This window comes from Mus pahari, chromosome 5 (genome assembly GCF_900095145.1).
Source record: "Mus pahari chromosome 5, PAHARI_EIJ_v1.1, whole genome shotgun sequence".
Taxonomy (NCBI): domain Eukaryota; kingdom Metazoa; phylum Chordata; class Mammalia; order Rodentia; family Muridae; genus Mus; species Mus pahari.
Window position 1 is genome coordinate 11,797,548 of NC_034594.1, and position 16,099 is coordinate 11,813,646.

At 41.9% G+C, this 16,099-nt stretch overlaps 1 protein-coding gene across 11 annotated transcripts in view; it reads right to left on the reverse strand.

Annotated features, from left to right (window-relative positions):
• Positions 1-4,999: 4,999 nt before the first annotated feature.
• Positions 5,000-16,099, reverse strand: part of Phf3 (PHD finger protein 3) — a 64,147-nt gene continuing 53,047 nt past the window's right edge. For all 11 annotated transcript variants that reach the window (XM_029538410.1, XM_029538418.1, XM_029538412.1 and 8 more), the window contains 7 exons: positions 13,511-13,642; positions 12,575-12,710; positions 11,313-11,508; positions 10,258-10,405; positions 9,018-9,107; positions 8,103-8,298; positions 5,000-7,867 (listed from right to left, as the gene is read on the reverse strand). In XM_029538410.1, coding sequence (XP_029394270.1) covers positions 5,745-7,867; positions 8,103-8,298; positions 9,018-9,107; positions 10,258-10,405; positions 11,313-11,508; positions 12,575-12,710; positions 13,511-13,642 — 3,021 coding nt within the window. In that variant the 3' untranslated portion in view covers positions 5,000-5,744. The remainder of the gene's footprint in view (positions 7,868-8,102; positions 8,299-9,017; positions 9,108-10,257; positions 10,406-11,312; positions 11,509-12,574; positions 12,711-13,510; positions 13,643-16,099) is intronic.

A 16,099-nucleotide genomic window follows, 5' to 3' on the forward strand; every position in this document is an offset into this window, starting at 1 on the left:
GAGTCCACCCAGAGCTCTGCCATTAAAGTACCTCGTGTGTTTACAACAAGACGCTTCTCTGTTTCTCTGGGATTCCCAGACTCCTGTGACCTGAGGACCTGAGGGAGTTCCTCACGAGGGGGTCCTACATAGTCAGCTTGGGAATCAGTATGGAGGTTTCTCAAAAAAAGATAAGAATTGTCATATGGTCCTCCTGTAGCACTTTGCCCATAAACCCATCCTTTCTATCCTCCCATTGCTGCATCACTCAAGAGTATCGTGGAAATGGATCCAGTCTGAATGCCCATCATTATATGAACAGATAATGAAAAAGTCTAAGGTGTATACAGTGGAGTTTCATTTAGCTGTAAAGAAAAATGAAATCATGACATTTTTCAGAAAAATGGGCAGACTTGAAAAGATGAGATTTTGGTTGTCTTTCTTATTTGACTTCTAAATATGATGATTTTTTTTTCTTTTTTTTTTTCTGAGGCTGGGTCTCTCTCCATAGCCTTGGCTGTCCTGGAACTCACTACTATAAACACTAGGAAACGCATAAATCTGCCAGCCTCTGATGGGATTAAAGATATGTGCCACAACACTCAGTTAAATAGGTTGACCCATGGGTATTATGTTCTTTAAATGCTTATTCATCTGGGAAATTCTAGAATAAAATGCAGGTCAGAATAAATTAATGATGAATATTGAAAACATGTAAAAGCAAAAATCATTATGCAATGAAACCATATTATACTGCATAATTCACATATGTGAATGCTTATGTAATTGTAATAAGGCAAAACGTGAAAACAAAAAATTTTGCATGAGTAAGAAGAGGAAATTGAGGGAGAGTGCACTAGTAAGAGATACATCCTTATTTCTCATGGAACAGAGCAGATATTGCCAGGGTTTGTAACATGAAATGGCCTGCAATGGAGACAAATGACAGAAGAGCGGCCCAGGCCTGAGCAACACACAGCAGTGCTGAGGGCAGCCACTGTTTGTTTAAGCCTTCCAGAACACCTGACTTGTAAAATTGTGCATCTTAATATTAAACTTTACTTATATTTGTTGTCCAGTCTAAAGTTTCAAAATTGGACACAGGACAGATTCTGAACAATGCCCCTCAGCTGAGCTGCTTGAACAATATTCATGTAGTGTGCTTTTGTTGTGTTTGTTCCTGGGGATGGAACAACATGGTGGGCAAGCCTCAGCTGCCTGTGCTTTATGAAATGAGTTTCTCTCTCCCATTCCTCTGTGCTCCACCCCCACCCCTACCATGTATGTGCATGTGGGCATATACAGGTCAGAGGACAACCTCTGCAATCCATCCTCAACTTCCATATTGTTTTGAGTCATGACCACTTTGCTGTTTGTCCGTTGCACACAAGGCAGCTGATCCTGGAATTTGCAGGAATTCTCGGGTCTTTACCTCACATTGTAGCAGAGGAGCACTATAATAGCACATACTACCATGTTACGGTGCCTAGCTTTCCATGAGTTCTGGGGAGTCAAACTTAGTTCTCATGCTTATGAGGCAATCTCTTTACCTATTGAACCATCTCTCCAGCCCCAGTGTTTTTCTTGCTAAAACATGAAAGCCCACTTTGCCCCCAAAGATGGTACAGAAACAATTATAAATGACAGTTTCCTCTTTCCACTGCCGGCGCCCCCACTGCAGACTGGAAGGATGCTGATATGGTTACTGTATGGTATTTCCAGAATTCAATAGTTGCAACACAAGAAAGCCTGGGGCACCCTGGGGCTGACTTGAAGCACTGATGGATCACAGGTCACAGAGAGGTCTTGCTAAGCAGCCGCTTGCAAAGTTTAAAGTAACAACCAGGGAGCCCCGTGAGCCCAGCCTAGGCCTGCCTAGGTTGTATAGCACAATCTTCATGTGGGACTCCTAACAGTGGCACATGGGCCGTCTCTGACTCTCTTGCCTGCCTTTGAGACTTCTTCCACTCCTGGATAGCCTTGTCTAGCCTTAATAGAAGAGGAGGTGTCTAGTTTTACTGCAACTTAATATGCAGTGGATGGTTGATATCCATCAAGGCTGGTCCCTCTCTGAAGAGAAACGGAGACATGGACGGTGGGGCGTGGGGGGTGACTGGCGTAACACGGGAAGGAAAGAGGGAAAACTGAGGTCGAATGTAAACATAAATAAAAAAAAAAATCACCAGGAAACAAAGTTCTGGGGTTATCTGGGGAGGGGGGTGGGTTAACAGGTATGAGAAGACCTCCTCCCTGAATGTGGGCAACACCATCCCATGGACCAGACCAAAGTCCCAGACTGAGTAAAAAGGAGAAAGCAGACTGGGGGGGGGGGGGGGAGTCCTCCCTTTCCTAAACACTGAAAGCAGATCCTCCACCTCTCTTCTCCTTTAGAGCCATGAGACCTCATTATGCAGATTTGAGTTGGCACGGAATTTACTACTCACAAGATTAAGGGAACACTGCAGAAAAGGGGGATTGTATATATTAGTTTTTTGTTTATTTTCTTAAATCTATCAAGCTACACTCTCACTCAAACGCTGTATTAATATCTAAAAGGGCTATCCTTAAAATGAAAAAATACTAAAGATGGCTAGAGATGTAGTTCAGTGTTGACAGGATTCAATTCACAGCAATGACAGGTGTGGGGGAGTAAGCTTTGGTAACCTCAACATGCTCCCCCAGCTGCAGTCTCACACTCAAACGCCACTGCCTCTCACCATGGGGCAAGCTCCTCCAGCTTGGGACCTGCCCATGACCCTCAGCAATTAACTCCAAGCATCACACAGAGCAGGAACATCAGCACCTAAGAACTCAATGCTTCTGAGATTCTGGAAGTGGATTGGTGAGAGCACTTTCACTTTAAAACTCTGTTCACCTCACATAACAAACTATGAACATTTCTGATTTTGCCACCATGTGATCTTAAAAGGTCCTATGTGAGTATACCTTGAAAGCAGGAACAAAGATAAAACACAGGAACTCAACATCACTCCATTTTCTTCTATACTGCTGGCATTTACAATGATCTCATTCTGTATTTCCAGAAGGCTAACAATTCAACTTTACAACGTGTAAGCCCAACCTCAAAGCCGTCTACCTACGTCGTAATCCCTGCACGACCTGAGACTCTCAGGCTGCATAGCAGAGAAACGAGATCACAGATGACACCCAATCAGCCGACTTTCAGATAGGAAGGCACCCAGACAGGAAGGCTGGGTTCACCTCTGACTGGTGTTTTAATTAAACTGAAGGGTAAGACCCACTTCAAGGGGGAGGGGGATCTTTTGAGGTGCCTCACCTTCAGATGGTAGCCATTTATAGCTCCATTTAGGCCTGCTTATTCTCATTGGCCACTCAACTCCTTCATTAGCATTAAATCCCACTTCTGTCAATTCTGACTTCAACTGAAGATCAGCTGAGCTATCTACTCTTGTGAACTAAACAATTATTGGATTCTTGGACCTTCCATTGGTACATGGCCAATGTTGAACTAGCTGGACCAGCCTGTAAAAGTCATTCTAATAAATTCTATATGTGCCATAAGCTCTATTCCTCTAGGAAATAATAACCCTAATACATTTAGACTCCCCAGAAGGGGTACATCCAATGGCTACCTCCCAGCTAGACGCATATTGCATTTCCATCTGCAGGACTACAATGAACTGCCGAGGACTCATCAATCAAAACCTAAGTACTGCAGAGCTGCAACATGTGATTAACACACATTAGCCGATCTGTACCAACAGAGGCGAGGGCATACAGCCGGCTTCCTAGTCCTACCATCTACGTTAGATTGCTGAGGAGGGGTTCAGGAACACTGATGGAATGAAGAGCGAGAAATTCTTTTGCTCCCCTCGATCTTAATTTCTAAAGCACCACTGCTAAATACACGGGAGCACGGAGGAAGCAGAGCTTCACTGGAACTTGGACTCTGACTGCAGCAATCTAACCTCCGGCAATTTCCCCAAGTTCCCAATTCCTAAGCTTTAAGTCAACCATTATCAACCGTATCAAGACTGGTCAAAGGTCCCATGAATGCTTGGCACTGGGGGCTCACTGTAGCTCTCCTGGTTTCCATTCAACAGCCCATTACCTTTTACTTGTACCTTAGAACATAAGCCAGATGCTAGGCCAACTCACAAACCACATTAGGTCAGTAGAAGTAGATTAACTGGCACAGATGGACTACGAAATCCATTTCTTCACAATCATGGAAACAGTGATTAGCTTTAGGATTGGCCTGGTCTGAGGACTTTCTTTTCCCTAACAAGTTAACTGCCAAAATAAAAGTAGACCAAACGTTAAAAATACTTTATTTAAATGGAAATCCTTCATTTTAGAACTTTCATGATGATGATAAATTTCAGAGGCAAAGATGGAAAAAAAAAATTGCAATCTTTGCAATTCAGACAAATTGACTGCTATTTTCTCTAGCAAGGTTAATTCAGTTTCAAAAACCTGGTAATCCTTTAGAAACAGTTTTCTTAGTTTTGTGCAGTTACTGGAATTCTTCTTCATGGGTACGAGTAGGTAAGAACTGATTGCTCTTGAGTGGGGTCTCGAGTGTTAGCATTCTCTGGCAGCTATTGCTTTAGGTTTTAAACATCAGCACAGGGTGCATTTTGGGGTGTAGGTAAGTTTAGATCTGAAAGAACAACAGTCTTGTGTATTTTCTGTTTCAAGTCAAACTGGCATACTCAGTTTTACAGTTGCCCTACAAACAAAACACTTTAAAAAAAAAAAAAATCCAAAATCAAAATACATTTCACTTAGAAGTTCTGCAGTTTTACAATGATTACTGAGTCTGTATAACAAAGTTTAACCATATGTAAGTTTTCAGAAACATAATAGCAACTAAGTGGGTAACTGCAGAGCTCCCTGCTGGAAGTTCTAAGCACTAGCCTCTTTAGATGTGAATCATCTAAGATGTAAGAACAACCATTCCTCTCTTAGGCAGTGTCTGACAGTGTGTCTACATACTCTTGGCTGAGTAAAATAATAATGTCTTGAGAAGAAGCTCCGAAGAATCTCTTTTACTACTGAATTTCAAATCACACACACAAAGTAGGTGAGAAATTCTTTTATCATATTTAGAATCAAAATATCCCTTAAAATATTTACATTTTACAGTAAAAAGGATAGCAAAACACAAGATCATGTACAAGCTTAAGTATTCAAGTTTCTGAAGAGCCAGAAAAGAAAGGGATATGGCCTACCACAATCTGTAGTACATGGTAAGAAACACCTTCAATGAGCACAGATTAAAGCAACACATGGCCTCCCTGGGGTCGTGATTCAGTCAAAACTGCCCCTTAAATAGTGTGGTCTCATCAGGAAGTCGCTTGGCTTTTTTGCCGCTCCTCTACATTTTCTTTAAAAACAGTGCAATTGAAAACAAATGTACAGAGCACAGATTACTTTCAAATTAGTCATTATAGAAAGGACATTCACTAGAGGCAGGAAATATATTTCATAGTTAACCATATTTACCAATTAAGGAATAAAACTAAAATTTCTAAGCCTTTATTGCATATTAATTAAACAAATCTTTGAATATACAGTATTGTAAAACTTTAAAAATATTAAATTCCTGTAGGTAGGACAGTGGTGTAAAGGGGTGGTGGGCCCTCGTGCACAGGACTATGTGCACCAGCATAGTTTACTGCTCTGCCAAGCAGCAATAGCAAGGGTTAAGATGGCACAGTCCTACCAGGCAATCTTATAAAGACACACACACATGTAAGATGCCAGAGCTGCCTCCAGTTTCACCTTTTGCTTTTTGCTCTGTCGGTGTGGTCCCTGTCTTTGTGGTACCGCTCTCTGTCCTTCTCCCCTTCTCTGTGCTTGTTCTTGTCTCTCTCTTTCTCCTTTTCAGGGTCTTCGCCTTTCAGCCTGTCTGGTTTCTTGTCTGCATTCTTTCCATCTCTGCTTGCTTTCCCATCTGGTGCCCGATCGCCGTGTGCGAGCCGTGGTCTCTCCTTATCTTTGTGCGCTGCCGCTTCCTCTTTGCTTTTCCTGTCTCTGTCCCTTTCTTGGCTTCTGTCTCTGTGTCTGTGCCTTTCGGATTCCTGCTCCCAATCCTTGTCATGACGCTCTCTTTTCAAGTGGTGCGAATCACTGTAAAATCTCTGCCGGTCCCCTTTACCCCTATTAAATGGCCTATCTGGTTGTTGTTGGTCTTGCCTACCCCATGGGTCACTATGGCGCCTTTCTGGTCTCCGAATATCTTTTACCTGATAAAAATTTTGTGGGCCCATGTACCGTGATGCTTGTGAAAGCGGCCCCATCATGCGTTGTGGTTGGCCTGGGACATGAACAGGTGGCCAGGGAACCATGGGGGGATTCTGAGGAAAGCCGAAGCCTGGAGGGGGGAGTAACGGTGGTGGCAAATGTGGTGGGAATCCAAACACACTTTGCGGGGGGAAGTTTTGGGGCCCTGGAAATGGGAATCCAGGAGGACTGGTCTTGAGGTGCTGGAGATTGGGCTGCGGTGGCCTCATAGGTGAAAAGTTTGTACTCGCTCGGGGGCTGCTACTCCTGCAAGTAAAGTTGATGCTTTTAGAAGGAAATTCTGATTGGCATGTATTTCCACCTTCAAAATGAGATGATGTTGTAGCCGATCCTCTTCTAAATGGGTGGACCGTTTCAATATTTTGTGTGAAAATATCCTCTTGTGAAGGATTGGCTTGTTCTGCTTGTGACGAATTTAAGTTTTCTTCTGATGAGTTCGGCGCAGCCTCTGAATCATGGTTCTGCTCTACACACGAGCTCTTCTCTAGCGAAGGCAGCTTTCCCTCTCCACTGACGGGCTCTGCTAAGGGCTCTTTGTTGTGTGGTGGACCAGATGCAGCATGCTTCTCTCCATTTCTGCAGCTCTCTGCATCCTTGCTTTCAGAAGCTGTCTGCTGACTTCGTCCTGCTGCTTGCCGAGGGTCCCTTTTCAGATTGATAAACTGTGGGGCTCTTGTGTTAGCCACAAGACTCTCACTGCTGCTCCCACTCCCGTCCCCATCCATGCCTCCCTTTCCAGTGCTAGGCCAACAGGGAGAGTTACTTGAAGTCCTATTGTCTTGCAAACTATTCTCTTGATCTTGGAGCAGCGGTCTTTTTAATGTTCTCTCTTTGTTTTCCACAGTTTCCTCTTGTTTTGAGGGAATTGATAAATTTGTTAAGAATGCTTCTGTAGAAACATCTGGTGGTTTCCCTCTCAGACTGAGACTTGCCAAAGGCCCTGGAGAAATGGAAGATGAACCTACCAATGAAGTCTCTTCTACTCCTGAGTTTTTACTTGTAGACACTGAAGTATTTTCTGCTTTAACTTTTATCTCCTTGGCTTCACCTTCAGTCACCTCCACTTTATCTGTTTTCTCTACTTTTGGGTTAGCTTGATCATTTATAAAAGGAATTTCTTTAAGAGTGTTTTGTTCTACAAGTGGCTGAGCCTGCTCATACTGAGCAGTGGTGCCCAAAAGGCTGTGGAGTATGTCATCCACAGGGAGAGGCTTATTTGCTAGTTCCAGAGTAGAAGGTTGACTGTCCCAGCCAATCAGGACCCCAGGAAGAAACCTTAAGGGTTTTGGTGGCTCCTGCTTGGTGACTTCCATCAGAGGTTCAGCTGTTGTTGGCAGGTCTTCCTGAAGAGGCTGCGGGGGCTTGTTTCTCTGCTTGTGTAACACAGTTGTAAAGGAATTGAAAAAGTCACTCTCTTCCTCTGCTGCTTCCTCTGTGCATGACTCCATTTTACCTTTTTTGTCGGGGGGCAAGGCTATTGGGGCGCCCTCAGGAGTCTCGGCTGTGTGACTGGGGCCTGCACTAGCGCTGTGCTGCCGCTTCAGCTTCTGACGAATAATGAGGCCCAACAACAGATTAGGTCTGTGCAGCTCAAGTCCTGGAGAAAATAAACAAGCATAACAGTCATAAACTAGCCGTCCTTTTCGATCATTTCAGAGCTTTTACAAGCACTTCATTACAAGCTACTGAACAGTGGCCAGCCCAGTCATGTCATCTCTAACGGTCTGGATCTAAGACAGAAAACAACCAACCATTCCTTCTACTCTGGACCTCCCACCCCCCCCACCCCCGCCTCATTTCAAACCCATTCTATTACCAGAGCATAGACATACCAGGTCCATCAAAAGGCACAAGAGGGTGTGGGATTTTATCTGCAGAGCCCAACGGAATAAGGTACATGTCTTTAACCTGCTTCATGTTGTTAGCAGCCACACCATAGCGCTTTCTGCTACTGAAGTACGCGAACAGCAGCGTATAAGAAATCTGATCCTCTTCAGTTACTGGTGTGAAACGAACCACACAGATTTCCTATTCAAGAGAATAACAAACGATTGCTTAAAACAGTAACCGAAAATGTGCCTGATGCTTTTTTCATGGGTGCCTGTTAAAAGCACGCACTATTGGAAACAGTAAAGTGGCAAAAAGCAGCCTGGTTCCCAACTGATCCTACAAGCCCAGAGCCCTAAGCCTCACAGCATCCCGACAAAGACAGGCTTCTGCAGGGTCTGAACCACCAGACGGTAGTAGAGTCTACACGGGCATACAGAGCCTGGCCATGCCCTGGCTGACGCAGGTAAACTTCACACTTTAACACACTTCTTTCCACAGTGTTGACAGAAGCTACAGAGAACGCATACCAGAAAGCAGAGAATCAAGGGAAGGGTGAGCAAATGGCTTTGCTTCAGTTTGTGTATTCACACTTAGAATCCACAGATCAACCAAAGTGTCATTTCTGGCTGAGCTCTAATTAGCCTGTTTGGTCTGCACGTCTCTGTCTCCCCAGGGCTGAGCTTATAAGTGTGTACCTTCATATCCTGTGTTATGTGTGTGCTGGGGATCAAGCCTATGTAGCAGTCATTTGGTAACTGAGCTGTCTATCACCGTCCAAGCCCATTACCTCCTAGATAGGTTATATACATTTCCAATTTCTATTAGCTCCCTCTTCGTAAGAGACACCGGACCCTTGTGTGAGCCTTGAAGTAGTTTGACCCTGTAAACATCTCACGCTGCCACTGTTGTTTACTCACCTTGGTGCCTGATGCTTTTATTTTTTCCACGTAATCCCAAACTGTCTGAGGTGATATCCTACCACCTACTTGAATGCTATCTGGTAGGTCCTACGGATAAAAAAAGATGATCACCAAATATACAACATCTTCACTACAATACCATGACTCATACACGGTCAGCTTAGAAAATAATTTGAGTAAAAATAAAAACAAACAGGGCTGAGAACATGGTAATAGAGCATGTGCTTAGCATGTGTAAGACTCAGAATTCAATCAATCCCCAGAAGACACAAAGGATAAACAAACTGCATCACATCAGAAACTAAAACCCAGTAGAGAGATAGCAATTGAGCCTAACTCAAATGCCAACTTCAAATAAATAATACTGGAAATGTAGTTACTAAGGACACACAGACATAAACAGCCTCAACACTAAGATCAAAATCTAAGGTCATGCCAGGGCAGGATAGAGGACCCCGTGGCCAGCACCACACACACAATTCAGGGACTCAAATGTAGGCTCTCGTCTCCTCAATGGTAGTCTGTGGCAATGGAGAGCATTATTACTTTGTTTTTTTGTTTTTTTTTTTTTTTTTGAAACAGGGTCACAGAGTGTAGCCCTGGCTGCCCTGGAACTCACTATGTAGACCAGGCTATCCTGGAACTCACTCTGTAGACCAGGCTGGCTTTGACCTTATAAGAGATCCCCCTGCCTCTGTCTCTGATGCTCATACTAACAGCGTGCACCGCTATGCTTGCCACTTTTTTAATGCTTTTGTGTGTGTGAAGGAATCCTTAATAATTAATAGCTGAAGTTCAGATTTTATGCAATTTAATTACATAGTATATTTTGCAAGAGAAAATTAACTCTGTAACAATATAGTTTTAAAGGGCTTAACTACACACACTATATGTATATAGCCACAGTATTACACTACTGCTGTTTATTCTCTATTTAACTAACCACAGGAAGTGCTGCAGGGGCTGGTCAGTGCTCTCTGAGACTGACAGAGTGACAACCTCAACAGTGACAGACACAGGCAGGTACAATGGTCCTGAAACCTGAATAGTGTAGGAATTCCATTTAACAACAATTTTTTTCATAAGGAATTAAGCCTTTTTTCATAGGCTAACTGTGCCATAAATTTGCCAGCATTATAGATTTTTTTCAATTATTATTAACAGCATGTCTCCCTGCCTGCTGTTTTCAGAAACGCGTGCAAACCCAAGCAAGGTAAGGGAGAAAAGTTCACAGTACCTCTGTCAAGTACTCAGGGGATCCAGACACTGGGTAGGCTTTGGTCACAAACTTGGCCACAGATGGCATATTGATAAAACCTTTCCAGATGAAGTTCAATCGAGCCAGGAAGGTTGACTCAACTTCCACAGTTCCAGGCATCTCTGGACTAGAGAAGGATACTAAAGTTAGCAAACACGCCAGCCAGATGGCACTGTGGTAAGGATGCTTGCCCCCAATCCTAAGGGCCTGGGTTCAATCCCTGGAGCCCACATAAAGGTGGAAACAAGCAATCAACTCCTCAAAGTTGTCCTCAAACCTCCACATGAGTACTGTAGCACGAATACACACAGAAATAAATGTAATTAAATATCCCTGAATGAGTGAGTCCATTTTCTACAATCACTAAGTGTTTTATGTCAAAAAAGTCAGTAAACATTTTAATTGAATTGTTCACTCAATTCAAATGAACTCACTAAAAAGTTTGCACTTTCAATTTATAAATTTATAATCACAACCACAGAGTCATGCTTTACAAGGATATCCTAAACTGGTCTGAGGCAGCCTAAGGTTGTGCATGCATAGAACAAAGGCTGTATCTCCTACTTCTTGAGATCATTGTATTTAAATCATTTGTTTCTGATTTGTTTATAAAGATTTACTTGCTGTTATGACAGGTGTATGGAGTTTTGCCTGTGTATCATGTGCATGCCTGTGGAAGCCAGAGGGAGGTATCCAACCCTTTGGAACTGTAGTTACAGGCAATCATGATCTGCCTTGAGGGTGCTGGGAATAGAAACCAAGTCCTCTGCAAGAGTAGCCAGCTCTTAAATTCTGGACCATCTTTTCAGCCCATAATTAAGAGTCTGAAAGTCATTACTTCGTACTCTCAAATCTCTTAAATCTAAAATCCATTCAAATAAATTAACCCCAAAGTCCTGTTCACTTATCAATTGGCCTGGGATATACAGTCACTTTCTCAAAAGTCCCTAGGAAATGTCACTTTACTGTGTTTGCACATCTTTAATTACAATTAAGCAATGCTTATTATAGAATTATGCCTGAGAGAAAGCTACCGTGGAGTGGGAGAAAATGTTGACTTGGGAGATTCTTGTTTTTCCTCCTCAAAGAAATCAGAGGCCAGGATATTACTAGTTGAAGACAGTGCATCTGCTAGACTCTCTGCCTCGTTGTCTGAATGTTTACGGGCACCTCCTACAACAACTTTCACGGTTTTTGGAGAAAGATCATCTATAGGTGGTGCCATTCGACCTGAAACCAGAGAACACCAAAATAAGATTGTTACCTGCAAGTTTTACACTGTCATGCTTTTTTACTTTCAAAAGTGCTATAAGTTCTTTGGTTCAATTACTGAATAAATATTTCCTGGGATAATATATACCTGTGATGTTTTCTCATAGCAAATTGTTACACTTATTCTAAGAAGCAAAGAATTTACCAATGGCACCCCTCTGTCCCAGAGACCTAAGCTAACTGAAATGTGGTTTCCTCACACTGTGAAGGGTTTTACCTGGACTGACTTAATGTCTCTTTTTTAACTATTTTCCAGTTATCACCAATGTTTAAACAGAAAACAGTGCAAATGAGAAGTCGCTGGTGCTACTCCTCAGTTATGAAACTGAAAAATTAAGAAAAGAATGTTAACAAACTAATGGGAAATGTTGTGACATAAGCCTTTAATCTCAGCACTGGAGAGGCAGAGGCCAGCAGCTCTCTCTGAGTTTGAGGCCCGCCTTGGTCCACAAAGTGATTTCTAGGACAGCCAGAGCGGTTAACGTAAGGAAACCACTCTCACAAAATCAAAAACAAACAAACAAAAAAGAGAATGTTAACAAACTAAAATGAAAATATTGTACAACGTAAAGTAAATCTGACTCCCTGGTGAATTCTTCCCTAAAATATTGATAAGCTCCAGCCAGTAAAAAGAAATCTGTATTCTATCTACTCCTAACCATAAATGCATACATAGCCCATGGCACTAAACCTGAACAGTGTAAAACAGGAAATGACACTAATGTGGGACTATAATATCCAAAAGGAAAAACAAACAAACAAAACCTCCAACATGCTGAAAATTGGCAAGTCAAATGTTCTTCTTAACAGATGTCTACTGTTATGTTTGCATCCCTGTACACATGGTAAAGCACGGCTGTGTCTGCTTCGGAGTTTATACACTGGATCCACTCTCATATAACAGGAGTGGGATGGTGTTGCACCATCCAAACCAGAGAATAAAACCTACCCTGACTATAAACACAAGTGCTAAAAATACCCGGTAAGCAGTAAGCACCACACCAGAGCTAGCAAGACTCCCAACCTATGCATATTTTGCAGTTCAGGTCAAACAGGTGCTGTCTGTGTTGACTAGTGGTGTCTCTAGATGTGGGGTCAACCTCTTCTTTTTGTTTCTCAGACGTGTCTGGCTTCTCCAATGACTTATTGGCTGAGGGTTCCTAACAGAAGTGAAAATAAAAATGAGTTTTAACAGATAAATTTTGGAAGCAATTTTAAAAATCAAGTTGTTAATTTGTCAAAGTCAAGCCATTACATTCAAAAAGTTGTTTTTACTTCCTTAAAAAAAAAAAAAAAAAAAAACTTAGTATTGTTACTTAAAGTAAAAACTCAAAACAACTCATTTTTAAAGCTTCTAATGAAACTTCAAGTCATTTTTTCCACTGGTATTTGAAAACAAGGAACCCTGAAGTAGACTGTCTCCACCCTGATCTACTTATTTCTCATTTTTATATTATACAAGAGAAAAGACATCTTAATATAATTAAAGAAAAGTTGCAACAGTTCTCAAACTGCACTATTTACCAAGCACCAAGGAGCTCTTGCTTCCTCTCTTCCTCTCATCTCTCTTACTCTTGCTTCCCACTTGCTGTCTCTCTCCCCACTCCCTTTCCCCCTCTCTCCAATGGCCATGGCCAGCCTCTACTTCTCTATTCTACTCCCTCTCTCTGCCTTTCTACAATAAGCACCTTAAAACCCAAACCAAACCAAACCAACAACAACAACAACAACAAACAGAGCACCAAGAAATTACTTTATCAAATACCCCCAGGATTCTAACAAGTTTTTAACAGGCGCCTATAATGCAGACAATGCGCACTAAGCTCTTAAGAACTAACCCAGTAAAACAGGCTACTTTAAAGCTCACTACTTTAAAACAATGCTTTAAGAGCATGAAAAAAAGCTTTTGTGCACCTTCATATTGGGAGCTGCAGACCACACAGGACAGATCTGCTCCTACCTGGATCTCCATGGCTGCTTCCTGCTCCTTCATCGGGGCGTCACTCTCAATTTCTATCTCACCTTTGTGAGTTATTTTCGTTATTGGTCGTCTTTCCACTTCTCTCTGTTCCTTCTCAATCATCTCTATGGTCTAACAGAAAATATTTTAAGGAAACATTTAAAGTATGTGCCTTAATTTATGAGAATTTAACTTAAAGAATTATAATTAACTTTTAGCTTTTCTGATATAAAATACCAATAGAAGCTGAGAAGTGTGGCCAGATCTTAAGAATTAACTCTATGCCTCAGCCATGAGAGGCTCACATTAACCCTCTGCAAGGAGGCAACCAAGAGGCAATGCTCAGAGTGAGAAACACAGTATTTATACTTGAAATCAGCTGCAAGGAGCCAAGAATGTACTTGACTCATGTGCCTCATCTGATGGTCTAGCGTATCCCTCCAATATTAACTTAGTCAACGATTATAAAACAAACAAAAAACAAGGCAACCCAACCCACTTCTCCTGTCTCCTGGACCTTTTTAGTTAACACTGGCAATTAAAAGAAAGAAACTTAGCAACAACCTATGAAAGTTAGCAAGTATAGAAAGAGTATGAGAAAGCAGGGCATGTATGTGTGCACTAGAGCAAAGAACAGTAAGGACTGTAAAGGTCTGTCCATTCATCTCATTTATTGGTTGTAGAACATCCATTAAACAAGTCAAATAGAACTAGTGGGATTGTTCAGTGGGTAAAGAGTCTTTATCCCACAAAGGAAAGAAAAACATGGTCTCCAAAGCAAATGCATCCAGTTTTAAAGCTCAGGTAAGGTGAGTGCGGACTTGGGATGTGGACGGAAAGATGATGTTAGTATCATTTTCAAAATACAGAGGAGGCAAGATTATATTAAATCAAAGCAAATTATATATAGATTAAATGATACACTGCATGAAGGCCTCTCAACCCTCAGATCACCTCAGGCACAGCCCAGGGAAGGTTAATGTCTAAGACACAAACAAGCACCATGAACAAAAGAATCCTGTATATTATGCAGGCCAGTACAAACCATACATAATCATTATTTCCTAAAATGGGCAGCTAGTGGCTATATCTGAAAACAAATGCTCAAAATCATCTATTCCCTCAAACTTGCTAGGCATGGTGGCGCAAGTGGCCATTTATCTATCACTCAGGGAGAGTTGGAGCAAGGGGACTACAGCCTGGGCTATACAGTGAGCTCTTTCCTCGAATGAATGAATGAATGAATGAATGAATGAATGAATGAATGAATGAATGAGCGAGCACAATTTTTAATAAGTCTTTAAAGATTGACATTAAAGGTACTGCAAGTATAAATCCCAACTGAAAACTTTTGGCATCTGTGACTTTGAGAAATTTTTATTTTAAAAATTTCATACAATATACAAATTACAACACTCCAGTTTGATCTGAGACAGTACCACATAAACATAACAATATTTCTATGCATACTTATATATGACAAGTCAGGTTATCTTCTAGTAGATTCTAAAAAGTTTTACAAAGTTTTAGAATTGAACTATCTGATTCATTAAAATGTTAACATTCATAATGCATTCAAACTGCTTATAGAGAGCACAGGTTGGTTAATGCTTATTTTCCAATTGTTCTGATTTGTAAGTAACAAATCATAAAATAATTCTATAATCTGGTGATTAGCCAAAAAACAACAATAACAACAACAACAACAACAACAACAAACCCAACCTGTAGGGATGAAGGCACTAAAATGTAAGAATTTAGGAAGCAGAGGCTGAAGAAGCTCATGGTTAAGGCACTTGGTCTTGCAGAAGACGTGGGCTCACTTCCCAGGACCCACATGAAGGCTCACAACTGTTTGTAACTCCAGTTTTCTGAGATGCCAAGCTGTGCTGACTAGTTATATATTGATCTGACACACTCTACAGTCATCTGAGAGGAGGAGACCCTAATTGAGAAAATGCTTCTACAAGATCAGGCTGTAAGCTGACAAGCTTGCAGGGGATTTTCTTAGTGATCAACGGGAGAGGGCCCAGCTCACTGTTAGGGACACAAGAGCATGCCAGGAAGCAGCACCCCCTCCATGGCCTCTGCACTGACTCCTTCCCTGTCTGAGTTCCTGTCTTAGCTTCCCTCAATGGATTGTGATTCGGGATATATAAACCCAAGAAACTCTTTCCTCCCTACATTGCTTTGGCCCTGGGGTTGCAGCACAGCAAGAGAAACCCTAAGACATATACCCTCTTTTGATACTACAGGTACATGAAATACATAAATACAGGAAATACGCTCATACATAAAATAAAAATAACTAAATCTTAAAAAAATGGGGAAAAAAAAAAAGTGAAGTGACACATGCCAGTAGTCTCCACAACTTAGAATGTTGAAGAAATGAAGAAAGAGAATCACCTGGCCCAGCCAGACCAGAGGGGGTGAGGGGGAAGGGGAAGGAAGCAGAGAATGGAGGGGAGGGGAGGGGAGGGGAGGGGAGGGGAGGGGAAGAGACTATGAAGTAAAGGAAGAAAAAGGCTGTTTTCCTCGCACTCTGTAGTGACTGATCTTTGATAGCCACCAAGTGGAACACAAAGTTAG